General features: G+C 53.2%; 17 protein-coding genes across 17 annotated transcripts; 8 read left to right on the top strand and 9 right to left on the bottom strand.

Moving 5' to 3' along the window:
- Nucleotides 1–734: 734 nt before the first annotated feature.
- RHO25_005832 (uncharacterized protein) lies at nt 735–3051 on the top strand (the record flags this gene model as incomplete). Its single annotated transcript, XM_023596704.2, has 3 exons — nt 735–1262; nt 1313–1388; nt 1439–3051. The coding sequence occupies 3 exons, from the start codon at nt 735–737 to the stop codon at nt 3049–3051; spliced, it is 2217 nt and encodes a 738-aa protein (XP_023452824.1).
- A 961-nt stretch (nt 3052–4012) lies between these two features.
- On the bottom strand, nt 4013–5382 carry RHO25_005831 (uncharacterized protein; the record flags this gene model as incomplete). The annotated part of the gene is made up of 2 exons (XM_065602709.1): nt 4013–4686; nt 4890–5382. 2 exons carry the CDS (start codon nt 5380–5382, stop codon nt 4013–4015), a joined length of 1167 nt encoding a protein of 388 aa, XP_065458781.1.
- A 74-nt stretch (nt 5383–5456) lies between these two features.
- Nucleotides 5457–6520, bottom strand: RHO25_005830 (uncharacterized protein; the record flags this gene model as incomplete). Its single annotated transcript, XM_065602708.1, has 2 exons — nt 5457–6333; nt 6387–6520. 2 exons carry the CDS (start codon nt 6518–6520, stop codon nt 5457–5459), a joined length of 1011 nt encoding a protein of 336 aa, XP_065458780.1.
- A 998-nt stretch (nt 6521–7518) lies between these two features.
- Nucleotides 7519–7998, bottom strand: RHO25_005829 (uncharacterized protein; the record flags this gene model as incomplete). The annotated part of the gene is made up of 2 exons (XM_065602707.1): nt 7519–7827; nt 7849–7998. 2 exons carry the CDS (start codon nt 7996–7998, stop codon nt 7519–7521), a joined length of 459 nt encoding a protein of 152 aa, XP_065458779.1.
- A 141-nt stretch (nt 7999–8139) lies between these two features.
- Nucleotides 8140–8538, bottom strand: RHO25_005828 (uncharacterized protein; the record flags this gene model as incomplete). Its single annotated transcript, XM_065602706.1, has 1 exon — nt 8140–8538. One exon carries the CDS (start codon nt 8536–8538, stop codon nt 8140–8142), a length of 399 nt encoding a protein of 132 aa, XP_065458778.1.
- Nucleotides 8539–9022: 484 nt separating this feature from the next.
- IPP1 (Inorganic pyrophosphatase) lies at nt 9023–10289 on the top strand (the record flags this gene model as incomplete). Its single annotated transcript, XM_023596702.2, has 3 exons — nt 9023–9460; nt 9549–10096; nt 10151–10289. 3 exons carry the CDS (start codon nt 9023–9025, stop codon nt 10287–10289), a joined length of 1125 nt encoding a protein of 374 aa, XP_023451634.1.
- A 422-nt stretch (nt 10290–10711) lies between these two features.
- Nucleotides 10712–11488, bottom strand: RHO25_005826 (uncharacterized protein; the record flags this gene model as incomplete). The annotated part of the gene is made up of 3 exons (XM_023596701.2): nt 10712–10778; nt 10916–11037; nt 11186–11488. 3 exons carry the CDS (start codon nt 11486–11488, stop codon nt 10712–10714), a joined length of 492 nt encoding a protein of 163 aa, XP_023451934.1.
- A 386-nt stretch (nt 11489–11874) lies between these two features.
- Nucleotides 11875–12322, top strand: RHO25_005825 (uncharacterized protein; the record flags this gene model as incomplete). Its single annotated transcript, XM_023596700.2, has 2 exons — nt 11875–11931; nt 11999–12322. The coding sequence occupies 2 exons, from the start codon at nt 11875–11877 to the stop codon at nt 12320–12322; spliced, it is 381 nt and encodes a 126-aa protein (XP_023452438.1).
- A 257-nt stretch (nt 12323–12579) lies between these two features.
- RHO25_005824 (uncharacterized protein) lies at nt 12580–14144 on the bottom strand (the record flags this gene model as incomplete). The annotated part of the gene is made up of 3 exons (XM_065602705.1): nt 12580–12663; nt 12718–13847; nt 14138–14144. 3 exons carry the CDS (start codon nt 14142–14144, stop codon nt 12580–12582), a joined length of 1221 nt encoding a protein of 406 aa, XP_065458777.1.
- Nucleotides 14145–14957: 813 nt separating this feature from the next.
- On the top strand, nt 14958–15481 carry RHO25_005823 (uncharacterized protein; the record flags this gene model as incomplete). The annotated part of the gene is made up of 2 exons (XM_023596698.2): nt 14958–15342; nt 15396–15481. 2 exons carry the CDS (start codon nt 14958–14960, stop codon nt 15479–15481), a joined length of 471 nt encoding a protein of 156 aa, XP_023452452.1.
- A 526-nt stretch (nt 15482–16007) lies between these two features.
- Nucleotides 16008–17188, top strand: RHO25_005822 (uncharacterized protein; the record flags this gene model as incomplete). Its single annotated transcript, XM_023596697.1, has 3 exons — nt 16008–16034; nt 16085–16241; nt 16299–17188. 3 exons carry the CDS (start codon nt 16008–16010, stop codon nt 17186–17188), a joined length of 1074 nt encoding a protein of 357 aa, XP_023452415.1.
- An 83-nt stretch (nt 17189–17271) lies between these two features.
- On the bottom strand, nt 17272–18201 carry RHO25_005821 (uncharacterized protein; the record flags this gene model as incomplete). Its single annotated transcript, XM_023596696.2, has 1 exon — nt 17272–18201. One exon carries the CDS (start codon nt 18199–18201, stop codon nt 17272–17274), a length of 930 nt encoding a protein of 309 aa, XP_023452412.2.
- A 705-nt stretch (nt 18202–18906) lies between these two features.
- RHO25_005820 (uncharacterized protein) lies at nt 18907–20152 on the top strand (the record flags this gene model as incomplete). Its single annotated transcript, XM_023596695.2, has 2 exons — nt 18907–18947; nt 19045–20152. 2 exons carry the CDS (start codon nt 18907–18909, stop codon nt 20150–20152), a joined length of 1149 nt encoding a protein of 382 aa, XP_023451933.1.
- A 716-nt stretch (nt 20153–20868) lies between these two features.
- On the top strand, nt 20869–22093 carry RHO25_005819 (uncharacterized protein; the record flags this gene model as incomplete). Its single annotated transcript, XM_023596694.2, has 2 exons — nt 20869–20966; nt 21019–22093. The coding sequence occupies 2 exons, from the start codon at nt 20869–20871 to the stop codon at nt 22091–22093; spliced, it is 1173 nt and encodes a 390-aa protein (XP_023452422.1).
- A 270-nt stretch (nt 22094–22363) lies between these two features.
- RHO25_005818 (uncharacterized protein) lies at nt 22364–22956 on the bottom strand (the record flags this gene model as incomplete). The annotated part of the gene is made up of 2 exons (XM_023596693.2): nt 22364–22797; nt 22881–22956. 2 exons carry the CDS (start codon nt 22954–22956, stop codon nt 22364–22366), a joined length of 510 nt encoding a protein of 169 aa, XP_023451703.1.
- Nucleotides 22957–23497: 541 nt separating this feature from the next.
- Nucleotides 23498–25483, top strand: NOG1 (Nucleolar GTP-binding protein 1; the record flags this gene model as incomplete). The annotated part of the gene is made up of 1 exon (XM_023596692.2): nt 23498–25483. The coding sequence occupies one exon, from the start codon at nt 23498–23500 to the stop codon at nt 25481–25483; it is 1986 nt and encodes a 661-aa protein (XP_023451704.1).
- A 478-nt stretch (nt 25484–25961) lies between these two features.
- Nucleotides 25962–27423, bottom strand: NUO49 (NADH:ubiquinone oxidoreductase 49kD subunit; the record flags this gene model as incomplete). The annotated part of the gene is made up of 2 exons (XM_023596691.2): nt 25962–26720; nt 26773–27423. The coding sequence occupies 2 exons, from the start codon at nt 27421–27423 to the stop codon at nt 25962–25964; spliced, it is 1410 nt and encodes a 469-aa protein (XP_023452355.1).
- Between the last annotated feature and the right edge of the window lie 182 nt (nt 27424–27605).

Below are 27605 nucleotides of genomic sequence, written 5' to 3'. Positions count from 1 at the left end.
CCAGACGGGGATGGCTGGCAAGGCACGAGGCGATTGGGCAGCAAGGCGACAACTCTGCTCCGGCATCAGCTCGCAGTAACTAGTTACCGCAACCGCTCTGGAGCCTGGAGGAACGCTGCCACCCGTCTTGTCTGTGGCGACAATGTGTGCTGTGTGCTGAGAGAGAGCTGCCGACGATCTTCTGCGCGCTACGTGCAGCCATGTGTAGCTTGATGCAGAACATCACTACGCTACCCGCTATGCTCATACCGCCCGCAGTGTGATGAACAAGTGCATTCCAAGCGAACGTCTGCGGCCGCCCCGTAGCTGCATTTCCCCCGTCACCGTTTTTTCGAAGAACTTCGCGACTTCCCCCACGTCGTCAGGATTGCAGCTTCCGATGAGTCCTTCCCACGCGCTTCGGATGGCAGTCGGCAGGTGCCCTGGGTGTTGCTGCACCTGTTGCATGGGCTGCATCGAGCCGACCAGGCAGGTGGGCTCCACTCCGCCCTTCCGCTCGAACTGCACTTGAGACATGTCAGAGGACTGAGTTCTAGGCCGATCCATCGCAGCAAGCGACACCACCACTACACCCCGAGCTCCACTCTACTACAAGCATTTGGGGATGAGCAGCTCAAGTGCCATTGTCGGTGAACCTCCGATGACTGTGTGACACGGCGAGGGAAGCCGCATAGCGACTTCGCATTACCTACCGGAGTCGGGCTTCACTTCAATCCTGGTCATATCCCTTGCCGATGGATATCAGGGACTGGCTGCAGGATGTAGCCGACAGGGAGCCGCCGGAAGAGCAAGAGACGCTGGGCATTCCTGACTACCTTCAACCGACGACAAAACATTCTCGCTCTCATTTGGTCAAGAGGAGGCGATTATCAAACGATGCGAAGCATGAGGTTGCACATCCAACTGGCCATTCCAAGCGGAGGCATCTAGTCGCGCATTCCTCCAGTCCCGATCGCGTGCAGCGTGCACCTGAATCCGATACTTCCGCGAGCGTGGAGTCCTCACAAGACAGCGAGGATCATGAACCCGCCCGCGCGAAGGTCACAGCAGAGTCTTTCGAGAGGCGCGCGCGACACAAAACCAGACCAGATCGCTACGAAGCCAAGCCGAAAGGGAACAAGGACCGCAAAAGTCGCGAGGAGAAGAAATCCAAATCCAAACTGAAGCATCGGAAGAGTCGCCGAACTGGAGATGGAGCTCGCACCGCAGAGCTCGTGCAGAGCTTCCAGCTCAAGAATGGAGCGAAAAATAATCGCTTGACCGTGAGACTTCCTGTAGGTACCACGGCCGCACTAGGCTAATATGCAGACAGCTCCAGCCCGAAGCTCGTGTTGGCATCTTCAATCATGGCAAAGCTTCGGTACCTGTCGCTACAAGTGGTCCAGGCCGTATGTCATACACCGCAACTGTCAGTGTTGCAATACTGACGTTGGCGCAGTGCCGGACTTAGTCTTCAATGAAATGAGGTTTCTCTCGAGGCCAAAGGATGTCGAGACACAGGATGCTGTCAATGAAGCTCAAAGTAAGCGGAAGAAAAGTCGCAAGGAGCTTCGCGACGAGGAGATCTCTACGTACTTCCGCAAAGTGACTGCAGAACGACAATCTGGTCAGGACGATCACGATCAGTCCCGCGGTAGAGAAGCACCCGTTCAGGCTACCATAGAAGCCGTGTCACGACAGAGTCGGCCTCATGGTGTGCTGAAATCCTCAAATGAGCGACTCGAGCACACGGATCCCGCTAGGGACAGCGCACATGTTCCGCGGGAAGGGCAACATACAAGGGACACGAGCAACAGCTGCTACACGTGGTCAGACTCTGTCCCAAAGGCACAACCAGCATCGTTGCGATTCAATCAAAGTCGGCCGTCTCGAACTTCGAAAGACCCACAAAGTGTCAGGCATGAGCATAATGAGGACGAGGCGCACGAGGTCAGTAATCATGCTACTCGAAAGACTGGATCTGTATCTCGCAGGTCTCCGAGCATCCGAGGGCGCGATCCATCGCCTCCTGAACTGAACAGACGGCGGCACCGTCCACCTTACCTCGAAAGTGCACTCGGATCGATCACATCCGCGCCACTTCCGCAGCAGAGGACAGCAGAGTCGCCCTTTGTGTCACTCATTGAAACACCCCAAAGGACAAAAGCTCACCACACATCTGACATTCTCAACCTCCGAATGATACCACTGGCGTCAACTCGGTCTCTGTCACTTCCGCGTGGGAGAGAGGAGATTGCTGACAAGGAAAATGTCGATCCAAACCACTCAACACCGACAAGCAAACTGCTACGGGAAGCATTGTATGGAGTGGCGCAGCCTCAGCAGTACCTTCATTCAGGCGCAGCGCATCACAGCTCAAGCGTGAAAATGCGTGAATTTACTGCAGACCAGTCACACGCAAGAGCAACGTCGCAAGTCAGGATGTCGGACAGCTCAGGCCATGCCAACAGACATGACATACCGGTCCGAGCGAGCTCACCGACAGCTCAGATCCCTTGTCGTGGCTTCGCTCGCGTGAGTGCGAGCAATCCTTCACAGATCGCGCAGCATTTGCTTGCTGCTCCTGCTCCGTCGATTCCTTGGTTCGCTCAAGCACGGCTTTCGCCAGTCGTACCTTTTGCGGACAGGTATACAGAACAAATTGCCGAGCATGCTGGACTTGAACACGCCGCTCATGCGGTATACCAGCACAGAGAGTCGACATTCGACCCATATATCGGAAGCAGAACGACAGACAAATTCGTTCATGACCTCGCTGCGACTCCATTTCACGGCCTGTACGACCAAGATGACGCGTCGGCAGGCCAGCAGAGTGACTGGCAGAGTTCGTTGCAGGCTGGGCATGAACTCGAATATTCAATGGAACATGCGCATGACCCTGCTGCACCAATCGAGCCGACAGAGGATGAGATATTTCCTGGACAGACATTCACGCACATCGAGACGAAGGGGCCAGGTTTTGCTAATGAGAGACCCATGCTTGGAGATGCGGTGGAGGACGAATTCATTGACCATATGCCAGGCTTCTGGAGGCCAAACATCTTGTATTGATCGCGATTGTTTCTATATATTTGTGAGATACCCACTGCCAGTTGTCCTGCGATACATCCTGACCTCGACTTACTGTGCAAAGTAATGGACATTGTGGTTGGTATGCGTCGATGTCGTGCAGACCTTTCCGGCACCGTGACAACCCATCATGAGGAATAACTTCCGCTGCACTTGCCACGTACATGCGCTATCATGTGAGTGTTGCACTACGGCGTAAGATGATACTCATCTGACATCCCGCACTCTCCATTACCATCCTCCTTTTCGTGCAGATGGTTTTCAGTAGAACAACAACTCAATATATGGCATGACATCCGCCGTTCTTCATTGGGCTATCCGCTACTGCGCGCCCTGGCCGATTTTTCTTGTTCTGTGCGAATGCCTGCAGCAAATCCCACGAATCGCTCCATAGACTCTGGACTTCGACTCCATCTCGCGATCTCCCATCTGAAGCATCAACGACCATGAGGGTGCTAAAGAAGCCGTCCATCACGTGGGCCTCGTTCATGTGTCGAGTGAAGAATGGAGTGGCGTGCATTAGCTGTACCGCATATCCCTTGTAGATATAGACTGTGAGCATCATGTCCTATCATGTCTGCTGCTTCGGCCAGGAACGCGAGTAAGTCGGAGAGGATGTTAAGCTATTAACACCTCGTCGAACTGTTTGTACATGGAGACGTTCACTAGCTCTATGTCGTCCTCGTGCGTCGCGCAATGCGTCGCGCAGGTCTTAAGCGAGTCTGTGCTCTGCGGTCTGGGAGAGTGAACTAATTAATAGGCTAACCATACTCGTGCCTATTTAGTTCTTCCGATAAGGTATAATAACAACGATAGATCGAAATGTGATTAGATTACTAGCTCTTACAAAGTATCTACCGTTGAGGACGAGATTTTCTGGGCGCCGTAGCGGCTATACGGCGTCGATGTATTGTTTATAAGTAGTATGTCTAATAGCAAGGACTTAGTTAACGATTAGAAGACTCGTAGACAAGGCTAGACTAACTCGCTGTCGGACGGCGTCGTCGTCGTTGTAATGGCAAATAGGAGCAGCTGTCGATCGTATCTCATGAGCCGTGTCGAGGACACTATGGAGCGTCTCTTCTCCCATTTTGGTCAACTTCTTACAGCCCTGCAAAACGCTGAGAGTCTTCGACCAGAACAATCCGTGGTCCACTAATGGCTGCAAGATCGCAGTCCGCGCGAGGTGGAAGCTAGCCTGTCCGTAAGTATTGTCCTGGTCGATTAGATCTGCGAGCCTCACGTCTGCAAGCCATTTTTCCTTTGGAAACCTGATTTTGCTCAGAGTCTCCCGCTGCGTTTGGGGCAGAGATAGAGGGAACGCGTGGGTCTGGTCTTGAATGAATGGTGACATGTCATTCATGTCATGCTCGATGATTATCGGTGACGGGAGGCTGCTATTCAAAGCTTTCCTGCTGGTTTTGGGCTTCAATCTGGCGCCATTGCGGTGGTGTGCGGGTACCTTGCCTCCCGTGATGGCAAGCTTCTTCTTCTTCTTCCTCTTGGCCAGACCTTCGTCTGCGTCGTCGTCGTGAGCCGCATCCGGATCGAGATTTGGCTGATCTGATCTCTTTGGACCCCATGCGGTTGGTGTTGGCGATCGAGTGGGTACAGTTTCTAGCTCGCATCTCAACAACCTGTTCTTGCAGCCAGAGCATGATAATATATATCTGACGATCCTGGCAATGTCCCTGGCGACAATGCGTATCGTGAGGGCAGCACAAAGCAAGTTGAACGGTCGACAATTGTTCGTTCCAAGATTGCGGGTAGGATAATTCCCGGGCCTCTCCGGAATTGTCTGAACGGGGGAGAAAGCATACCATGCCTTGTTGACAAATGTGCGGGTGTCTGTAGCGAGTCCAAAAACTCGGCGTGCAGTGCGCGGTGTGTGTTGCCGGCTGTACTGTCTGGACTGAGTAACTCTTTCGGGCAGCCGATAATGTTCCAGTACGACTTCTTCTCCTGAATGGGCTGGTCGCAAGTTGGACACTTTGCATTTTGTGGATGTGCATGACAGCCCTGAGCCATAACTCTTGCATTGTCCTCGGCCTCAGATTTCAACACTGTCTCAACGTAGAGATGTGGGTGACGATGTCTATGCTGAGTTGCCTTCTGGAGAAGGAAGCGAATGGCCATCGTTAGTCTTGAGGGGAGACCTGGTCCCATATAATGCACCAGATCACTGAGCATGCCGTGGCTAAGATACACGATGACCGGATCGGTGTCTTTGGATAGCTGCAGAGCATATGCCGCATACCCCAGATCTGTTGGCACTCGCCAGTATGCAGTTCCATCGTTGGTGTATGTGTACATGTGTGTCGATAGGGGTAGATCTCGCCGACAATCCTTGGAAACTCATCGCGAGCAGCGTCATCGCATAGACCAGACTAGTCGTTCTTCACCAGGCGCTCCAATACCTCATTTGCGGCAGCTCCAGCTGAGCTTTGGAAGTCATCCTCAATGTCCACAACGTGGCGCCTGATAATGCGCTCATCTTTGGGGAGCTCCAGCACGGCCTGTTTGGCGCCAGGACGAGGGAGACAAAATTTGAGCTGAGATGTGACTGCTTTCCGCAGTACGTCCACCACTGGTGGCCAGATCCCGACATGCGTTTCGATGTCTGTGGTATATTGTTCCAATAACGCGGTGGCAGCGTGAAGATTAAAGCTGCCCTCGGGAAGTAACCTGACGATATGATCGCACAACCAAAAAGACGGGATTGTAATGGCGTGTGGTGAATTCGTCTTGTCTTCCATTGCATGACTACGCACGAGTCGACCAAGAAACGCTTGTTGTTCAGATAGTGAAATTGCCCGATGTTCTGGTATTCGAGATGCGTCGTTCTGGTTGGAGACTCCGAAATGGACGGATGGTATCGGGCGTGAGGGAGCTTGTTGACGTCGCAAAATTCTTGTGTCAATTATGCCTCGAATGAATCGAAACACGGCCTTATGTTCCGATAGCATCGATACTGTTCTGTCCACGTTCTGCTCGACTGTCGTCGGGCGGATGTGATGGTCTTCAGACTCATATTCATCTGACCAGACCTCAGGCTCCCCATGTAAAACTGAAGAGGAGCTGCCAAATGGTGGTCGATACGAGCTGCCAGAGGCCGGCTGTGCGGGCGTGATATTCGCCGACGACCTGGAGCGGTGACCAGACCCGTCAGGTGTCAATGGTAATTCAACCGCGGACGACTCGTGGCTCTGATACTTGCGTTTGCGAGATGATGCGACCGCCGCAGCAGGTGTCGTAGTTGGTGTGCTATCGTGAAGTCAGTCGAGTGAGTCAGACGCACGTCACATGACAGTACTCACTTTCTTGCTGTTGTCGCTGGTTGATCTGTCATGCGTGAAATGGCTTTATTGATGTTCGGCGACAGGAGCTGGAGGGCGATTCTCTGGAACGGGGCCTGTGTGCCATTGGCGGAACTTCGCTGTGTCCGATCCATTAGATGGCGTGGTAGCGACAGTCTTGGGGGTTGGATTGTAGAATGATTGTGTGATTGAAGCCCCGCTGAATCCGGTCGAGAATCAAAGACGAGGTGGAAGGAAAGGCAGGAAAGGGAAAGGATGTTCTTGGTGCAGTGTCGCAATTAGAAGGAAAAGGAAATGAAGGAAGCTGCAGCCTTCAGTCGATGAGATGTCCAGTTGCCGAAAGTACTCTCCCATTGCTGAGGCGCCAATATCGGAAGTGAGGCGCGAGTAGCCATCTCTGCGAAGCTGCAGCCTTCAGTCCATGGGCTGTTCAGTTGCCGAAAGTACTCTCCCTTTGCTGAGGCGCCAATGTCGGAAGGGAGGCGCGAGTGGTTATCTCTGCGAAGCTGCAGCCTTCAGTTCATGGGCTGTTCAGTTGCCGAAAGTACTCTCCCTTTGCTGAGGCGCCAATGTCGGAAGGGAGGCGCGAGTGGTTATCTCTGCGAAAATGCAACCTTCAGTCCATGGAACGAGACAGATTCATGAGGGGCTACGGAGCATTGCAGCAGATAGTTGGTCACGTCTGGTGCCGACATGTGCTGCTCAAACGCCTCATGGGCGTCCCTAGATAGTTGCAAGCCACCACCATTTTTACGCGAAGCTGCACTCCTTGTCTCTGGCCATCAACCCTGCCCTCGCCTCGCCTTGGAAATTAGTGTCCTTTCTGGATCGGCGGCTGGGTGTAAAGAGCAAGGCGGCACGGGCTTTGAGAACAAGGTGCTTGAAGTCAAGGACGAAATCAGAGAGAGGGAGAGAGGCGCCAGCAGAACGCAACTGTAAATCCGATATTGATTTTTGGGAGGGGGCTATCTTACACGCTCTGGCAGGTGATCATACTGCTGATGTGATGCTGTCGCCATAGCTAACTGTTGCTGCTGAGGTGAATGGGAAGGAGAGAGTGCAGTTGCCAACACAAGGAATGAGATCGCTTGCCCTCCCCTCTCTCTCTGTCGATGCTCGCCACGTCCTCGCTCTATGCGTAGGTATGCTGGGAAGCCGGGTCAGAGGCGACCTCTTCCATCGTTGGACGCCGCATTGGGTCCACATGGAGGCAGCGGGCAATGAGCTTGCGCATAGGACAGTCAGTCCCGGCGAGGTCCGATCGAAGGGTTTCCAGCTGCTTCAACGCCTTCTGGCGTCTGGCTCTGAAGTTGGCCACGCTGTTTGCGCCTTGCGCAAACTGGTTGCCGTCCGTTGTCATGCCCTTCTCGTTGACTTGGACGAATGGTGAGTAAGACAAAGTCTTGTCGTCGAACGGTTGCGTTAAGATCCACTTCCCCTCCTAGAGGAAGTGACAACACACTCCAATCGCGAACACATCGGCTTGCCGGCCGTTGTACCAGCCACTGACTGCGCCCATTTCTGGGGCGTGATAGGCGGTAGTGCCCCACTTCAGGGTCGTTCTAAGTCGGTCGTTCGTCTCTGGTCCACCGGTGGAGTTGCTGCGAGCCATGTCGACGTCACACCAGACCGCTTTGTACACTTTTCGCGAGTTCCCGGGTACGTTGGATATCGCTGTTGATAAAGCCTGGCTTGCGCATGGCGGCATTGGCAAGGACGTATTGATGCCTTAGTCCTTTCCTCTCGTGTTTGGTCATAGTCTGAACGACGTCTGACTCCAAAGTTCCGACGCCTCTGGATGGACGAACAAGATCATTTTGCCCTTGTTGTCGCCGGGAAGTTCCATAGAGTCTCGAAGCACGGTTCGGTATGTCGTTGGAACCTTCATTTTCTCGAGGGCTTTGTAGATCGCAACCTCCCGCTTGCCTTTCTCCGCTGGAACATGCTTGCCTGCCAACAACGCGGGGCTGTCAGTGTCGGTCACTGCAAGCACGATCGTGCCACTGCGACTATCTTCATAGATAGGGTCTCCAATCTGCCAGTCCTCCAGTGTGGCACCTTGGTACATGGTTTTGACGCCAGGGGTGACGATACTGCGGACTTCTAGCTGATTGTAGTTTGCAGGATTCGCGATGAAGCCGTGGAATGGCATAATCGTCGTCGCGGCGGGCCAGAATAGCCGCTGTTGATCGTGTCCCGTGAGACATACTGAGGATATCGTGCTGAGTCTTCTCTCATTCTGCGGCCAAATGGTTCCAACCCTGGAAGAAATCAAGGGCTTCGACTCTTAAAGTCCTTCAACGGAAGTGAGGAACGGTCATGCTGTGTTGTTCGGCTTCGGCGATGGAGGACGAAGCCGTTGACCGTATTTCAGGCTTTTGGAGGCCAAAAACCTTGTATGGATCTTGAACATTGTCATCTGCGAGATGAACTGCCACTCGTCCTGCGATACATGTTCACTTCAGTTGGCGACAATGTCGTTGGTATGCGATGACGCGCTCCCGCACTTTCGCCGCGACCGGCGGCTTGTTTTCTCCTCCTGAGAGCCTCATCTCACGGTTGCTGTCACGGGTCACAGTTCACCTCGGTCGTGTTCGGTGCAAAAGCATAGTTCCATCAGGATTGTCTCTAGCTGCATGCATTCGACTCTCTGGAGCTCTGGCTCGAGCCGCATTGTCCAACGCGCCGCTCTTGCCACCGGACGCTCTTTAGGCTGGGCAAGTGCGCCGGCATTCTCAACAGCAGCTGTTGCGACAGCGGGCAGGAGGGACCCTGGCAGCAGAACCCCACATTTCCACATGATGTCGCAGTCAAACAAAAGAATTCGCCAGCTCTCTGGTCACCTCCCACCTCCACAACCACGATACAGCAGCACACAATCAAATACCCCCAACATGTCGAAGTATTCCGTACGGGCAGTGGGTGCCCCGCACACGCTCGAACATCGCATCTACATCGAAAAGGATGGCGTGCCAGTCTCGCCTTTCCACGACATCCCACTCTATGCCAACGAGCAGCAGACCGTCCTCAACATGATCGTGGAGATCCCACGATGGACCAATGCCAAGCAAGAGGTGTGTAGCTCATTGCGGACATCAATTGATGGTGGCTCAGAGGCCCATTGGCACACATGAGGAGAGACTGACAAGAGAGTGCTTGTAGATCTCCAAGGACGAGGAGCTCAACCCAATCAAGCAGGACACCAAGAAGGGCAAGCTGCGATTCGTTCGCAACTGCTTCCCCCACAAGGGCTACCTGTGGAACTACGGTGCCTTTCCTCAGACCTGGGAAGACCCTAATGTCACCCACCCAGAGACCAAGCAGAAGGGCGACAACGACCCGCTCGATGTCTGTGAGATTGGTGAGCTGGTGGCCAAGCCTGGTGAGGTCAAGCAGGTCAAGGTCCTCGGTGTCATGGCTCTGCTCGACGAGGGCGAGACCGACTGGAAGATCATCGTCATCGACGTCAACGACCCTCTGGCGCCCAAGCTGAACGACATTGAGGACGTTGAGCGTCACCTTCCAGGTCTTCTCCGTGCGACCAACGAGTGGTTCCGCATCTACAAGATTCCAGATGGCAAGCCAGAGAACCAATTCGCTTTCTCGGGCGAGTGCAAGAACAGGAAGTACGCTACGGAGGTCATCCGTGAGTGTGCTGAGGCTTGGGACAAGCTCATCACTGGCAAGACCCAGCCAGGTGACATCAACCTGTGAGTATCGTACGGCAAGAAGGATTGAGAGTAGCAGTTCTGACACCTCCGCAGCACCAACGTCTCCGTTCCGCAGAGCGCCAACCGCGTTGACCCCAAGTCGCTGAATATCCCAGCTGGAGAGAACAAGGCACCAGCACCAATTGACCCAAGCATTGACAAGTGGTTCTACATCTCTGGTGCCTCTGCTTAGATTCTCATAGCATGATCGCTGGCGAACGAACTTCAGTCAAGGCTGATCTCGCCATGTGCATCAGGGACGATAAATCACGACTAAAAAGGGAAACGCATGCACGCAAAGACTGTAGAGGGACGTGAGGCTTTTATGAAAATACAGCAGACTCGACGTCGATAGAGCTGTACCTATGCTGCTAAATGCGGCTTGTGCATTGAACCACCCCAAGTTTGTCCTCAACACTTGTCAATACGTCTCGGACCATATGTCTTTGCATATAGATTCCAACCGCTCCATGCTGTTTGTTATACATGTTGCTCGCTCGTCTACCCATCAAGACGCTTTTAATCCCGTGCTCGATGCTGCGGTTGCACTACTCCTGCACCGTCTTGTCTCCTGCTGGCTCTTTTGTCATGATCCTCCCCTTCTCCCTAATCCTCTCAGTTGATGAAGTTCACGCAAAAGAAGTGCAGAATCAAGCTGCCAAAGACGAAATCCGCGAATGCTCTGTCATCAAAGTTATCACGTTAGCTCTTTCCTGACATACACATATTTGCGTCCCTCTCATCATCTCGTCACTTCCGTTTCATCCCCTCACTGCTGAACATCGGAGGAAAATGAATGGCATTATTTGGCAAGCTCACCTCTCATGGCTAATCCTCTCAAAATCCGCCTTGTTTTCTGGGTTCGTTTGGATGCGTAGACTGGCTGTGAGGACGAATTGACCGACTGTTGCGCCGAAGCCGGAGAGGAAGGCGTTGAAGGGCTGTGGGAGAGATGCAATGTCAGCTGCTGGTATTTTGGTCTCCAATGTCTTTTCATGCTCCTGAGTCGTAGCCAGTTTGCCCATTGAGATATAACTCCACCTCTTTCCCGTAGTGTTTCTTGCACCGAGAGGATAGCGTTGTACTCACAAAATTTCCCGCCAACACACAGTACGCGAATTGCAAAACTCCAACCAGGAGGAGGAACCCAAGAAACGTGTCGATCAGTTTAACGCGTTGTGGAGTGTGGTTGTTATAGTTGGACCAGATGTGTGTGATGATAGATTGGAAATCTTGCGCGCGGAGCGTCGAGGGTGCTGCGGATTTCGTTGAGGAGGAGGAAGAGGATTTGTTCTCAAAGGTTTTGGATGTGACGGTTCGGGGTTGTGTTGCGGATGTAGTTGCGCTCGAGGCGGGGATTGTTGCGGGCGTTGCGGATTTTTTGGGCGCCATTGTTGTGGGTGAGGACGAGGAGGTAGCGAGGGTCGTTGTCGCGAATCGTTTGTGCGCGGTTAAGGGAGCGAGATGGTGGCAGTCGTGGTGATATGGATGGAACTCTTTCACATGTCGCTACGCCAAGACGTCTTACAAGCTGTCCTCTCAGCACAGCTCGAAGTTCGTCGTCTCGCGCTGAACCCTGGCTAAACCGCATCGGAACATCGGCACTTTACCCCAGAAGAATGACGACGAACCGCGGCAGCGGCATCTGCTGTCTCTGGCCTGGCCATTGATTGCGAGATCCATCTCCAGACAGCTCTCAGCTTCGAACATTCCACAACATCACGACTACCAATCTCACACTTTGCTACTTACCTTCGTAGCAACAACCACAACTTCTCATGTCAAGCACCAAACCCGCCATCCCACCAACCCAAGCAACACAATCCCAAAAGATGGTCCGTTTCCCGAAGCTCTCCATCCTACTATGAAACCCCCGAACTAACATATCACACCTTCTCACAGTCTCTCTCCACCATCGCCCTCATCTTCGGTCTCCTCACCGCCGGCGGTGGAATCACCGGCTACGTTCGCACAGGCTCCATTCCCTCAGTCGCAGCCGGCTGCACTGTAGGCGCACTCTACCTCTTCGGCGGCTACAGACTCCAGAACCGTCAAGCATACGGCATTGAGAGCGCATTGTTGGCTAGCATCGTCTTGGCTGGCTCTTCAATTCCTCGCGCGATCAAGGGAGGTTTCAAGCCGCTGCCGACAGGACTCTCGGTTATCGCGACAGTTGGTATGTTGGCATTTGGAAATGGATATGCGAACAAGAGCAAGACGCTGTAAGCAGGTCAGGTCGAGGGAAGAGAAAGAGGAGGAATGAGTGTATGAAAGCAAGAAATCGACACAGAATCTTTGGAGGATTGTCAATCTTCATCAGATCAATATCTTGAAGCTGTAGTGGTATTTGTAAACATCGCTTTCACGCTTCTCTCAGCCGATCACCGAACGTTGGGAATCGATCAGTTGCTCATCTACTCCAGTTACGCCGCTCTCCAGTTTTTTACGGTGCTCTGGAAGCGATACCGTTGGCGATCACACCATTACTTTGCATTCGCATTCGCAGCTTGCAATGTCTTGTTTTTCTCTTCCTCGGCCTTCATCTCACGCACTTTCGCAAGGACAACCTATAACATATTTAGTGACACGATCTAAGGAAAATTGATCATGGCCGCACTTACCTCTCGGAAAATCGCACTCTTCGCCAGCTTGCTAAGGCTGCGCTTCCTCTGCGGATCACCACCAGGCACAGTCAGACTTCCAGTGCTATCTCCGCGCCCTCGCACTGCCTGGTCTGCTGCCTCAAGAGGGTCCGCGGGGATATCCGCTTCATTCGGACCCTCCTCTTCCTCGTCCTCCTGCATCTTGAGGGCCTCGATGCGGTTGGCGAGTTTGACGAGCTCGATACCTCGCTTGAGCTTGGCAGTTGCCATGTATGCCTTGATCTCTGGCAGGATGTTGTGATCGGTCGCACCCTTGCCAGCAATCCATGGGTCTGCCAATGCTTCCTTACTCGTCGCTCGCTCATGCGGATCGGGCTTGAGCAATCTGAGAATGAAAGTCTTGGCCTCCTTTGACACATCTTTCCAGTACCGGTCGTGGAAGACCACTCGCCCGTTCCGGCACTCCTCGATCAGTTCCTGCAACGATTCTGATCGGAAAGGAGAATAACCGCAAAGCAGTGTGTAGGTGATGACTCCGAGTGACCACATATCAACCGGTTTGCTGTGGCCCCGCTTTAGCATGACCTCCGGTGCGGCATAACCAAACGAGCCCGCCATTGTCTTCAGCACACCCTCCGGGCTATCCAAGTGCTTTGCGATACCAAAGTCGGCGAGTACGAGATCTGAATCGGGCTCGCGTGTCAGGTACAGCAGGTTTTCGGGCTTGAGATCGCGATGCACGACATCCTTTGAGTGCAGGTAATCGACAGCCTCCAGCACCTGCTTGATCGTTTGCGACGCATCCTTTTCTGTGAATTTGCCCTTGTCGCAAATGCGGTCGAACAGCTCACCACCCGTGGCTAGCTGTGTGACGATGTAGTATTTGTCCCTCGATTCGAACCAGTCGACGAATTTGACAATGTGTGGGTGTCGCAGCGTCTGCAGCATCTCCAGCTCATCGTACACCATCTGATCATTCCCCTTGACATTCTTTTTCAGGATAATCTTGACAGCAACCTTCCCCGTAGGCCCATCGGCTTCTTTGACAATACCATAAGTGCCGGCGCCCAGCGTCCGGCCGAACTTGTATTTAGATTTGCGATCGTAACTGTCTGGCTGGCCGTGCAGCTTGTTGAGCATGCCCTGGACTGTGGTTTGCAGAGTCAGCTTGGGTTTCAATGGTATGGCTCGTCTGAGGGAGCCGAGTTTGGACCGCTTCATCGTATACCACCATGTCTTGAGGATTCAGGAGAGTCGCGATCATATGCAAACATGTTGGCCATAGGACTGCGGGTATGATGTCGTAGGTGAAACGCAGGTACAGGTTCAAGGATGTATCAGGGCCGCAACGGGGTTTGAGGTGGTCAGACGATCGCAGGCAGAAATGAACAGCATCGGAAAGTGCGAGATGGGTGAAGTTGCCGGCCGAAATACGTACATGCCATGATGTTCTGCACGAGCGGCAGTCAGGCCGCTGCTCTTGCTGCAGAGGGTGGTGGCTCGATCGTGCCCGCTTGCGAAGGGCTGCAAATGTGCTCTGTTTCAGGCGTCGTTGTCTCTTGCTGTATGGCGTTTCAATGGCTCGGGGCGCGAGGTCTGGAGGATGAGGAGGAAGCTGCGAATATACGCGCCGCGACGTGTTTCTATTTTGGTGGCCTGAGGGCGACACAGTGAGCAAAAGGGAGAACTGATCTCCAAGAGCGCACGAGGCGGTGCACTCCAGGCTAGCATGCTCAGCCCCACGTTCATCAGACGTGAGGCAGAAGACGCCCAGACAAGCAAGAGAAGTCTAAAGGGCTAATCCGATGCGCAATTACGTGGCCGCCGATAGGACACTCTACGAGTGCGATTCCTTTCGCCTGTGCACACATTCTCCGAGCTGCATTCGCCGTGTCTGCCTCGCCAACATCACCACGTTGTCGCTTCTTGTTTGCTGCCTCCGAGCCAGGGTCTTTCTTCTGACTCCGCCGTTCGCGTCGCGTGTGTGCCCCACCTGCCTTGGTTGGAACAAGCGAGCAACTTTCCGCTCTTCTGCATCTCGCGTTCTCGACTACTAGCTTTAATTGCTGCAATCACGCGTGCGGCCTCACAGCTGCGCTGCATACTCGACAAGCATCTGTAGTGCAACCCGAACAGTCAACATACGCTTAGAAGGGGCCTGAAGCTTTGTCGCTCCGCATCGCCATCCGAGCATCCTGACCACGAAAGCATCGAAACCATCGAATCGCACTGTCTCACCTGAAGGCATCAAAGTAATCATGGCTGGGATGATGGCGAAGCGCCTGGGGAAAGAGTTGGCAAAGCTGCAGAGGGAGACACCGAAAGGCATTACGATAGTGTCGGCCGATGACTTCAAAGAATGGACGATGGATATCCAAGTGCTGGGCAATCCGATGTACAATCCGGAAGAGAAATATCGCATCAAAATAACATATCCAAATGCATACCCGATCGAGCCTCCCGAAGTTGTCTTCATGCAACTGTCAGATCCCGCGCGGAGGATACCCATGCACCCACACATCTACAGCAACGGCATCATATGCTTAGATCTGCTAGACAAGCAAGGGTGGAGTCCTGTGCAGAACGTCGAGTCGATATGCTTGAGTCTACAGAGCATGCTAGACTCCAACACGAAGAATGAGAGTAAGTCGTCCCAAGTCAGAGAATGGGCAAACCCGTGCTGACCGCTATGTCAGGACCGCCCGGAGACGATGACTTTGTCAGGCAGAATCGCGCACGACCTCGAGACATTCGCTTCTTATATCACGATGCAACGGTCTAGGAGGCTCTCGACGCCTGGCAAGCTACGAACCCAACGACTTTGGACATCCCGCTTGCGAGAGTCTTGCGCTCTGCACGAGAATTGCTTGGTTGGATGTTGCCCATGCAGGCACGCTGATGATCACACCCGGCCCACTCCGATGGCCGTATCATCACTTCAGGATATAACGAATGACGACCAACTGGATGTGATCGCAAACTAGAAGAAATGCGAATTGGGAAGAAGGACCTAGCATCACTCGCAGAGGAAGAGCGTGGTTACAATACGGCGTTCATTCTGTCCCGTGATAGAGCGACTGGACATTATCATTTGCATTATCGGGCGTTTCGAAGGGTTGAATCAGCAAAGCGTGCACCTTTGTCATATAAACGGGTTTCAAAACGTGAACATGCCAGTATTTCGGCGCCGTAGACCTCGAAGCTGAAGGTGGACCTCGGTCCGCTGATCGACGTCGCATGGTCGACAAGCCGCAGCATCCCATCCACATTTCCCACCTTGTTTCCACCTGACAGACAATGGCGTCAATATGTCTGTCCTCACGCCCGCGTCGAAGGTAAATCGAGATCGAAACCAGATTTCTGAAAGAGTCTGACATCCCAACAGAAGGCGCTAGCCAACTTGCGTGCTTTTATCCCACCGCCCACGAACTACTATCGATGTCCACTGAAGAGAAGAGCCGCAGTGCTCATTCTGCTTTTCGCAGATAAGCGAGGCGATCTTCGCGTCGTGCTCACAATCCGCAGCTCTGGTCTCAAGAATTGTACATGGCCATCCTGTTCCCTCGAATCTCCTCCACGGTACTAACCTCACGACACAGATGCCGGCCAAGCAGCACTCCCAGGCGGAAAGGCAGACACCCTAGCCGAAACACCCTTCCAGACCGCCCGCCGCGAAGCCTTCGAAGAGATCGGTCTCCCAGAAAAAGATGAAGGCCTCCCACCAGGCTATACAGTCGAACACCTCACCGAACTCCCCACCAACCTCGCCATGACCGAACTTGGCGTCCGACCTTGCGTAGCATACCTCAAAACTCCACCGCCGAGCGAAAAGAATAAGAACCCTGACGCGGCGAGAGATATTCTACCGAAACTCGACGCAAGAGAAGTCGCGGCAGTTTTCACCGCTAATTTTCGGAATTTCCTGTATGAGAAAGATTTGGATGAGCGAGATCGAGAGGAGTTTGGCGATGGGGAGTGGTATAAAGGGAGTTGGCACAGTTGGCATGAGAGTGCGTGGAGGATGCATCAATTTTTTGTACCCGTGAGGAGAGGGGAGGTGTTTCTCGCGAAGAGACCGGAGAGTTATACGGCTGCGAGATCACCTGAGGAGAAGAAGAAGCAAACCCAACAGAAACCTGCCACACCATCTTCGATAATTTCGTCATCTTCAGGAAGCAAAGATCCCGCAACGAGCAAAGACTCCCGAAGCACATTACAACCTCCTCTTCCTCGGAAATTTTATACGACGACGACGAATCCGCTGGAACAGCAGTCTCGGTATCGAGTTTTTGGGATGACGGCGAGGATTATGGTTGATGCGGCGAGGGTGGCGTATGGACAGGAACCGGAATATGAACATAATAGTCATTTTGGGGATGAGGATATGATTGCGAAGTTGATGAGTATTGGGCGGTTGAGTGCGATTAAGAAGGAGGGGGAGGTTTTGACGAGAGAGGTTATGAGGGAGGCGGGGAAGGTGAAGATTTGAGTGACATTTCTTAGAGGCTTGAGTGGTATGAGATATGATGAATGTGAGAAATGACTTTTCAATGCTGAGGCAGCGCTTTGGGCTTACCAGCCTCTGTCCTCTACGAGCTTCGTGAATTGCAGCCTTTTCTTGTCACAGGGCTCGAGCACCTCTTCCAGAACCGGACGGAAATACTTCTCGATGTTGTGCCCGAATTTCATGGCGAATGCATATTCGCCATACGCTGGGAAGAACCCGCTTCTTTCCCAGTCGACGATGCCTGTGATCTTTCCATCTTTCACAATTATGTTCCTTGGAGTCAGATCGCAATGTGTCAGCACAAACTTGTTGACGTTTTGTGATTTAAGTCGCTCTCTCTGCAGCCAACGAGCCCATCGTTTTCGCTGCAAGCCCCAGAGCCCAACGGGAGTTCTGACGAGGCACCAATTGTCAAAAGCCTCTTCGTCACTGAAGGGACCGAACTGTGTTGTTGCCAGGCGATTGTAAATGTTATATGTCGAGGTGCCGGACAGTCGCCCTATGGTCTCTGAGGTACAAGCTCGCATACACGCGACTTGCTGACGAAGTTGCACTTTGATACTATCCTGTGTTGTCTTATCAAGGCTCTCCCACAGATCCGACAAGCGCGTACCAGGCACCCTCTCGCTCACCATTGCCACTGCTATAGGTTTGTCTGGACAAGTGGTGACGATGTCGTATACTCCGAGGACTTTCGGGGCTCGTACGCCATGTGTTGCTGCATAGTGCATCATGGCAGCCTCAGAACGATTGTCATCGTAGTCTGCGTCCTCGGACGGTAACATGAGTTTGATTGCGAGATTGCGGCCTGAGCTGGTGATGTGCTCGATTACGCGTCTGCCAAAGTATTCATAGATTTCGTTGGCTTCTGGTATCAGAGCATCTGGGTAATCCATGTGCTTGAGAGTTCGTTGGAGAGCTTGCAGTGAGCTTTCATCTTGCTTGGAGTGGTCCGGTAAGGCCTCTCCTGGACCATCGGGCGACGAAGTTGCCATCTTCTGCATCTTCCTCGTGCGCTCATTGTGTTGTTTTTAGCTGCCTGGCCAACCTCCTTCTCTTGGCCCTTCGCGATCTATATGGAAGCCATTAGCGATACAACGCACCGGGTGCGTCGTGGTTGTATGTTCAAGCATCGCAACTCCAACTGCACATGCGGACCGAATACGAAGATATATACGACCACGGCGAGCTGAACGACCGGGATGGGACGATGCCGCTAACATGCAGGTACGTGGTTGCGAGATGCTAACCCTGCTGAGCAGTGGAGGTCTGAGCTCATCGCCGCCGCTCCCATGATAGAAACATGATCTCTAGCGCGTGGCCAAGAATGACGATGGCGTTGGACGAAGACTTGTCGCCGCGTGGGCGCGGATGAGTAAGTAGGGCAGCGGACCAGAAACGTGTTTGCTAAAAAGAGGCCGCCGTCTGCGACTCATCAGCATCGTCTTGTGTGCGCCGCGCTTTTGTCGCCAGCCTTGTTGTTCAGCTCGCAAAGCGCCTCGCTGCCACTTGGTTGACCCCTCCTCCAGCGCTTCGCTTCATCGCGCCTGCCCCAGCGAGCTCCCATCCAGTCGACAGTCTACGCTAGGAAGAAACATCTGACTACTGACGTACTCTGCACGTCTGAACACGGGTGTACGAGGCACACGAGCTCGTGATAAGTAAGCAGAGCCTGTGGTTCTAGAAGGAACCGCTTCATCATGGCCTATAATCGCGGCTACAACCCGGATGCCTTGCCTGCGTAAGTGCATTACTTGATCTCATATCTTGTTTCCATCCTTCTCGCTATCCCGCCTGGTACACGACATTCGACTGACGAGGACATTCGACTGAGACAGACACGCCGAACCCGAACAAGCTGCGCAGATGCTGAACAACGGAGCGCCCCCGCGACGAGATCCTCCGGGATCCAACACGAACTACAACAAGCCTGTGCCACCTGCTCCTGCGCCGGCGCAAAATCTGAGGCCTCAGCAGGATGATCGCTATGGGCGACAGAGTCCTGCGGCCGGTGGCTACAGGGATCCCCAACCTCCAGGCGCGTACGGCTCTTCGAACCCACCACCACCTCAGAACCAGGGCTATAATGACTATGGAAGAGGGAACTCGCCGCGATACGATCAGTACAATCAGCAGTCACGGTACAGTGGCCAAGGACAGCAGGGCGGATATGGATCAGCTCCTCCGCAACAAGGATACGGACAGGCACCTCCGCCGCCGCGGAGTAGCTCGACTACATATGGAGGTATCACTTCGCCTCCGCCAGCGAGCTATGGGCAAGGACCTCCGCCGCAAGGCTATCATAACAGGCCAGCAATTCCAGAGCATCAGCGACCGCCGACGGTAGCTCCACCACGGGACGGAAACGATCGAGATGCCCTTTGGCCTTTGTTTTTGCAAGTGGACAGGAACAGGACTGGTCAGCTCTCTGAGGCCGAGCTCTCGAGTGCACTGGTCAATGGCGACTACACGGCTTTCGATCCCCACACTATCAAGATGATGATCCGCATGTTCGACACCGACAGAAGCGGGACTATCAACTTCGATGAATTCTGCGGCCTGTGGGGCTTCCTTGCAGCATGGCGCAACCTTTTCGATCGCTTCGATATAGACCGTTCCGGAAATATCTCACTCCGCGAGTTCGAAGATGCGCTGGTGGCCTTTGGGTACAGACTTTCACCCCAATTTGTGCAACTCTTGTTCAATACCTATGCGCAGACCAGGAGCAGAGGCAGAGGCGATGAACGAGAGCGCGAGAAGTGTCTCGGATTTGACGTGTTCGTCCAGGCGTGCATCAGTTTGAAGAGAATGACCGATGTCTTCAAGAAGTACGACTCTGACCGGGATGGATATATCACTCTGAGCTTCGAGGAGTTCTTGACAGGTGCGCAAAGCCTCTTCTTGTTCAATTCGATTTCGCCGCAGACGGACACTGGCCTGTATTGAGGAGTCGCATGCTGACGGCTACGGAAGAAATTTTGAAGCAACGCTGAAAAAGGCAAGTGAAGTCTCACATGGTCGAGAGGAAGGCACGCCCAACACTGAAGTCTTGGCACAACCACTTCCGCAAGCACAAAACACGAGCTATTGAGGCGACGGACAGTGACCACAGTCTCGTACACGTGTCACATCACGCATGACTGCCCGTCAAGCATCTGTCCATGGAGCATATCAGGCACGCGCCTAAGGAGTGTGAAAGGGTAAAACAAGCATGGCCCGTGAAAGCATGGTAAGGAGGAGACGCGATCGATACCCATGATTTATGCAGCATTTTGTTATGAGCCCTACGATATATATGTGGACAGCCAGTTCTGTAAATGATGCTTTTCAGCCCGAGTGGGCTTCGAGTCGATGGACCAGGGCATTTTGTCTCAGACAAATCTCTGCTGCGCACTTCTGGCCATGGCCGAGCGGATGAGCAGAGAATGTCCAATGCCTCCGGAGAAAGACGTGCTTTCTGGTGGGTGCTGGCGCATGTGCTTCCAAGGGGATCTGAAACCATTCGGAGCGGATACCACGAATTTTAGCAGGAAGGCTCGTGAAGCTTGGCGCAAATTCAATCTTTCATTCCTGGGCGTTTGTGCCTGCATCAATGAGCCGACTTGCCACTTCTTTGGTACAACATCCGGCTTTGCATCTTACAACTACAATACATAAACAGAATGGCCTACGACAGCCCCCGACTCTACGTCGGCAATTTGCCTTACTCTGCGCAGCGTGAGGACATCGAGAAGCTCTTCGCCGACAACAACTTCGAAATGTGTGTTTGGGTTCAAGTTTATCCATTTTGTTGCGACTGACAGGATTCGCAGCACAAAAGTTGACATCTCCATCGATTCTTTCTCCGGGCGCAACCCAAGCTATTGTTTCGTGGAGTTTCGAAGCCAAGAAGATGCCGACCGAGCGATGAGCAGCCTTCAAGGCATCGATCTTCTGGGCAGACCTATTCGCATCAACCCCAAGACTGAGCGCCGATCCAACCCGAACGGCGAGAGAACGCCAAACAGGTCTTTCGAACAACGCGGCTGGCGCCCGCGCGAAGGCCCAACCGGTAACGCGAACGGGAGCTCGTACTCCACAGATCGCTGGAATCGCAACGACAACTATTCTCAATCGCAATCGCAAGGAGAGGACCCAAAACGCGTTTATGTTGGTGGTTTGCCACAATTGCCAGATCAGCAATCTGTTGAGGCGGAGATCAGATCACTCTTCGCAGAGTACGAGGTCCAAGCCATTAGCAAACTTATCTCGCCTCACTCCATTAACGGAAACGATAATGGGTCGTCGAACTACTGCTTTGTGGATCTTGCCACACCGGAGCAAGCAGCTGATGCAGTCAAGTGTCTCAATGGCAGACCCACACCTCACGATGGCACTTACCGCGTTAGTCCTGCGAAGGGCAAGAGGAGCACTGGACCTGTAGACCGGGAGCCACAACCGCCGCCTCCTGCATCCACCAGAGTCTTCATCTCTGGTCTTCCAGCAATCGAGTCTCAAGCAGAACTCGACAACCAGATCCGCGAACTCTTCGCCGGCCTGGACATCAAGGAAGTCAGCAAACTCATCGTGCCCCACGAGTCGAAACAAATCGAATCTGGAAACCACCACTACTGCTTTGCAACATTCGAGAGACAGGAGGAAGCTGAGCGTGCGGTGGAAGCCATGAACGGATCACCTACGCCAAACGGTGGTACCTATGTCATCAAGTTCGCAAGGGAGAGACCAGCTGGTGGATTCTCGCAAGGAGAGCGGTTCGGTGGCGGCTACCAGCCACGATTCCAGCAGCAGAGAGAGGGACAGGACTCGCCAAGGAGGTTCCAGCAACAGCGGGAGCAAGGACCGCAGCCGACCAGGGACTTTGGTGGAAACTGGAGGAGGAAGGATTAAGTTTGCATTTGCCTTCGTTTCGCACAGAAGATACGCTGCTACGTGGCGAGGGACATGACTTACAAGCAATTGTGTTCGGAGATTGCGCTAGTCGTTCACTTGCAAAGCAAAAAACAACTCAGGTTTACAAGGATTGGGAAGTCGAGCATTAGCGAAATAGCTTCATCTGTTCTTTCCTCGCAGCTTCCTTGCCCGTAGCAGCTGGAAGCAAAAAGATACCCATTCGTAACAGAATCGAGATCACCTCAAACACTCACTTGCAACCATTGCTCAGTTCCCCTTCTTCAATCTTCCCTCCACAATTCTTCCTCCCAGCCTCCTCTTCAATCTGCCAAACATGTCCAACCCCATGAAAACACTCAACGCCAAATATGGCACATACAATTTGCCCAATTCCACTTTCTCCGCAGCACTATGTCCCTTCCAGCTCAGGAAATCCGCCACGCACGTCGCCGTCGTGATGGCAGTTTGCATTGCATAGACGAGCAAATGCAACGGTACCAAAGGATCATCGCGAACCAATGCTCCCACAGCCCAGACTGAAAGTGGCACGTGGTAGAGAAGTTCCATCCAGGCGTAGAGCGTGAACCAGGCTGGTGGGGAGACGAAGAATTGGTCGCGGTAGGTCGCGATGTACCAGGTCCGGAGTTCTGTCATGAAGGAGGGGATGATGTGGGTGGGATAGAGGGGGTAGATGTCTACAACTGTTTGTGGTAGGAAAAGATATTGTTAGTGGGTGAAGACATGCGTGAGAGGTGATGAGAAGAGATTATTCTGGCTCGCTTACTGAAGACTATTGGGATGTGGATTAAGAAGAAAGTGAGATAGAGTATATCTTTCTTGCGGGATGAAAGTGGCGCCATCTTGTGCTTTGAAACTCCTGAGTGATTTCTTGTATGCGGTGGAAGGAGAGTTTTTCTTTGGGCCTCCGATGGGACTTTGGTCTCAAGATGTGGTTTGATGATACTCTCGTCTGGTATTCATTCGTGCGAGAGATCAGAAGTGAGATGGATGTTGCGGAAACGAGACCAGGTTATCACATTTGGCTTGGCGGAGGTCCATGCAGCGAGGCTTGCTTCACGGGCACAATTTTGTTTGCGATCACGACTGAACCCTTGGAGGTAAGTCATCACGGGGCTCTCATTCTTCGCACACTGGGAGCCCGTTCACAGAGAACGATGAGAATGTAATCTGCAAAATGTATCATTACTATCAACAGTTGTCGGAGCAAAGTGCAGCTGCGATGCTGAAGGCCGCATGTCGGCCCGGTACCCTAGCCTACTCGGGCCCTGCCAAGCCTGGCGATTAGATAGTGAAATCTTTCTGCGTCTGGCAGTCTCGTCCACTGCCGTGCCTTGCCACGCCGCCGTCAAACCACCACTCCTCCATTCGAACACCGCCACGATGAAGACGACATGGAAGGATATCGCGCCGGTGCCGACGTCGCAGGAGTTCCTGGACATCGTCCTGTCCCGAACACAGCGACGACTGCCGACACAAATTCGTGCCGGCTTCAAAATCACTCGTATTAGAGCTTTCTACATGCGAAAGGTCAAATACACAGCAGAGACCTTCTCCGAGAAATTGTCGGCCATCCTCGACGGTTTTCCACGCCTAGCAGACATCCACCCGTTCCACAAAGATCTCCTCAATACCCTCTACGATGCGGACCACTTCCGAATTGCGCTGGGCCAGTTGAACACCGCGAAGGGCTTGATCGAGACTGTGTCAAGAGACTACGTCCGCCTGCTTAAATATGGTCAATCGCTGTACCAATGCAAACAGCTCAAGCGTGCGGCGTTGGGTCGCATGGCCACGATTTGCAAAAGACTGAAGGATCCTTTGGTATACCTCGAGCAAGTGCGACAGCATCTTGGCCGTCTGCCCAGCATCGATCCCAACACACGTACACTGCTCATTTGCGGCTACCCAAACGTCGGCAAATCGAGTTTCCTCAAGAACATCTCTCGTGCAGATGTTGATGTGCAGCCATATGCTTTCACAACGAAGAGCTTGTTTGTTGGACATTTCGACTACAAGATGCTGCGTTTCCAGGCGATCGATACACCCGGTATTCTGGACCACCCACTTGAAGAGATGAACACGATCGAAATGCAAAGTATCACGGCTATTGCTCACTTGAGGAGTGCGATTATGTACTTCATGGATTTGAGTGAGCAGTGCGGTTACAGCGTGCACGCACAAATTGCACTTTTCGAGAGCATCAAGCCTCTCTTCGCGAACAAGCTTGTGTTCATCGTGATCAACAAGATCGACGTGATGAGGCCAGAAGATCTGGATGCGGAAACGCAAGAAAAGCTGCAAAACCTTGCTAAGAGTGCAAATGTGGAAATTCTGCAACTCTCATGCACTACGACCGAGGGCCTCATGAACGTGCGAAATGCTGCTTGCGACAGACTCCTCGCGGAGCGCAATGCACAGAAGCTGCAGGCTGGCACAAACACTGCAGGCGAGATCACTGGTCGCATGGGAGATGTTCTCAAGCGTATTCACGTCGCACAGCCACTCGGAGGCGTCAAGTGGGAGCCTTCGATTCCAGAGGCTGCTCTTCGCAAGATCAAGTACGACAAGGACGACCCGAACAGAAAGAAGTTGATGCGCGAGATCGAAGAGGAGAATGGCGGCGCTGGAGTTTTCAACGTCAACCTCAGAGATCAATATCTTTTGGAAGATGACGAGTGGAAGAACGACAGAATTCCTGAAGTGCTCAACGGCAAGAACGTTTACGATTATTTCGATCCAGATATCGAGGAAAAGCTCAAGGCATTGGAGGAAGAGGAGGAAGCACGAGAGGCAGATGGCGTATACGATGAAGATGAGGAGATTGAGGATGCCGAGGAGGCGGACATTGCGTTCAAGGCTGAGCTCATCCGGGAGAAGAGACAGCTGATCCGCAACGAGAACAAGATGCGCAAGAGCTTGAAGAACAGAGCGGTGATACCCCGGTCGAAGAAAGCAGTCGACATGGAGAAGATGGATGCTGCGCTACAAAATGCTGGGTACGATACTTCAGCAATCCAAGAACGTGCTCGCGCGGCTTCCAGACCTCGTGGTAGGAGTCGGGCGCCTACAGAAGATGCTTCAATGGCTGGTGGAGACGACGCTATGGAACTCGACGAGACGCCTCGACAACGTCTGGCTCGCAGCTTGTCAGTGGCCAGAGTCCGCAGTCAGAGCAGAGTGAACAGGAGAGAAGACGGTGTCACGAACGAGACATCGAGAACGAATGCAGAGCGCATGGCTAAGCTGGGTCAAAAGAAGATGAACCGTATGGCGAGACAAGGTGAAGCCGATCGCCACACAACTGCCAGCAAGAGCAAGTGGCTGCTGGCTGGTAAGCGTGGTATGGGCAGCACTCGGTCTCGTTAGTTCACTGGTGCGATGCATTGCGAGCTGTATGGCGTTCACGGCGGCATGAATGGTACAAAAAGGTGTCTGGCGTTTCTGGCGTTTCGACAATGTCGCATTGTGCTTAGAGAGGTCTGTCGAGTAAGACGTTGGCGTCCACGATACCATAGAAACGGATAATCGAATGATGGATCATGTCTGAAGCGAGTTTTTCTGTTGGTCTCCCACTGTCCGACTTCTACAACTTCATGAATGTGCTTAAATCGCGCCTTTATGAAGACATTGCCAGTGCATGCTGCGTCGGACCAGCAGTGAATATTGGAACCTGGAGGTAAACGCGGAAAACTTTGCACAAAATAAAATCTTTTGGTCTTCATGTAATCTCTACATCAGCGTCAAACAGAATTAACGCTCGCGCGCACAGCGCCACAAAACGCCTGGTATGTTGTGACATATGTACACACCCGTGCTGCTGTCATCCTCACTCGGACCAACTTGACTACCTGTCCACCTCACCAAACACAAGATCCATTGTACCGATAATTGCCACAGCGTCAGCGAGCAAGTGCCCTCTGCTAACTTGGTCGAAACATGCCAAATGTGCAAATCCAGGCGCGCGAATCTTGCATCGGTATGGTCGCTCGCTTCCGTCACTGACAACGAAGACACCCATCTCACCCTTTGGTGCCTCAATGGCGGAATATGTCTCGCCAGGAGGCACGGTGTATCCCTTGCTGTAAAGCAAGAAGTGGTGAATAAGCGCCTCCATGTTCTCCTTCATGGCGGCACGTGGGGGAGGCGCGATCTTGTAATCTTCAACCTTGATCGGACCGGCTGGCATCTTGTTCAAACATTGGTGAATAATGCGAAGTGACTGTCGGAACTCCTCCATACGGCACAGGTAGCGGTCGTAGCAGTCTCCGTTCACACCGACTGGGACGTCGAATTCAACTTGGTCATATGCGTCGTATGGTTGCGACTTTCGGATGTCCCATGGCACACCAGATCCACGAAGCATGACACCAGAGAAGGACATCTCGAGGGCATCCTTGGCGCTCACGACACCGACGCCCTTTGTTCGGCCGATCCAGATACGGTTGTCAGTCAACATCTCCTCGGTCTCGTCGATGCGGTCGCCGAACTGTGTCGCCCATTGGTAGATATCGTCGAGGAGGCCGACTGGCAGATCTTGTGAAACGCCACCAGGTCGGACATATGCGGCGTGAAGACGAGCACCAGAAACACGTTCGTAGAATTCCTGCACATTGTCAGATCAGCCTTGTTTTACACAAGTCCGTGCCACGCCTTACCATAAGCTTCTCACGCTCCTCGAAACCCCACAAGAAAGGTGTCAGAGCACCAACATCCATAGCGTGTGAAAGGACAGACATGAGGTGGTTCAGGATACGGGTGATTTCAGCGAACAAGGTCCTTATCCACTTCGCTCGCTCTGGGATTTCGATGTTCAATAGTTTCTCCACGGCCAGCGAAAAGCATTGCTCGTTCGTCATCATGGAAACGTAGTCCAGACGGTCAAAATATGGAAGTGCTTGCAGATATGTCTTGTACTCGATCAATTTCTCCGTGCCACGATGTAGCAAACCCACGTGGGGGTCTGCGCGAATGATTTCTTCTCCATTGAGCTCGAGAATCAATCGCAGCACACCGTGAGCAGCAGGATGTTGAGGACCGAAATTGACCGTGTAGTGGCGGATCTTGCGCTCGTCCGGGCTCTTCGCATCGTCGGAGGGGAGATTGTCGTACTGCCCTGAGCCGAAAGACGCTGGGTCTGCGGCCACCAGGCGAGTGGCGTTGGGGTTTGCTGCCTCGTGCGGCGTCGCATATCGTCGTGCGGGAGTGGTGGAAAGAGCTCGCAGGGAGGAGCGCGGCGCGGCGTGTGTCGGGGCCCAGGCAGCCCGTCGGGCGCCATTGGCCATCAGCCGGGTGAGAGAGGCTGCCATGGTGTCTGATGGGCAATGGCAGACACGCAGCAAAGGGCGGAGCGGAGAGTGCGAGACGTGCTGGCTGCGGTGGCCAATACCTGCCCGTCCAAATGTCATTGACGACGAGGAAGCTGCGACCTGCAAGGTCCGACCCGCTCGCTTGCTGCCGAAGATCCCTGCTTATCGAGTGGTGCAGAGCC

The sequence above is a fragment of the Cercospora beticola genome, chromosome 4 (assembly GCF_033473495.1).
Source record: "Cercospora beticola chromosome 4, complete sequence".
NCBI classification, from domain to species: Eukaryota; Fungi; Ascomycota; class Dothideomycetes; order Mycosphaerellales; family Mycosphaerellaceae; genus Cercospora; species Cercospora beticola.
Note: the sequence above shows the minus strand (reverse complement) of the source record. Positions and strands in the feature narration are given on the sequence as shown.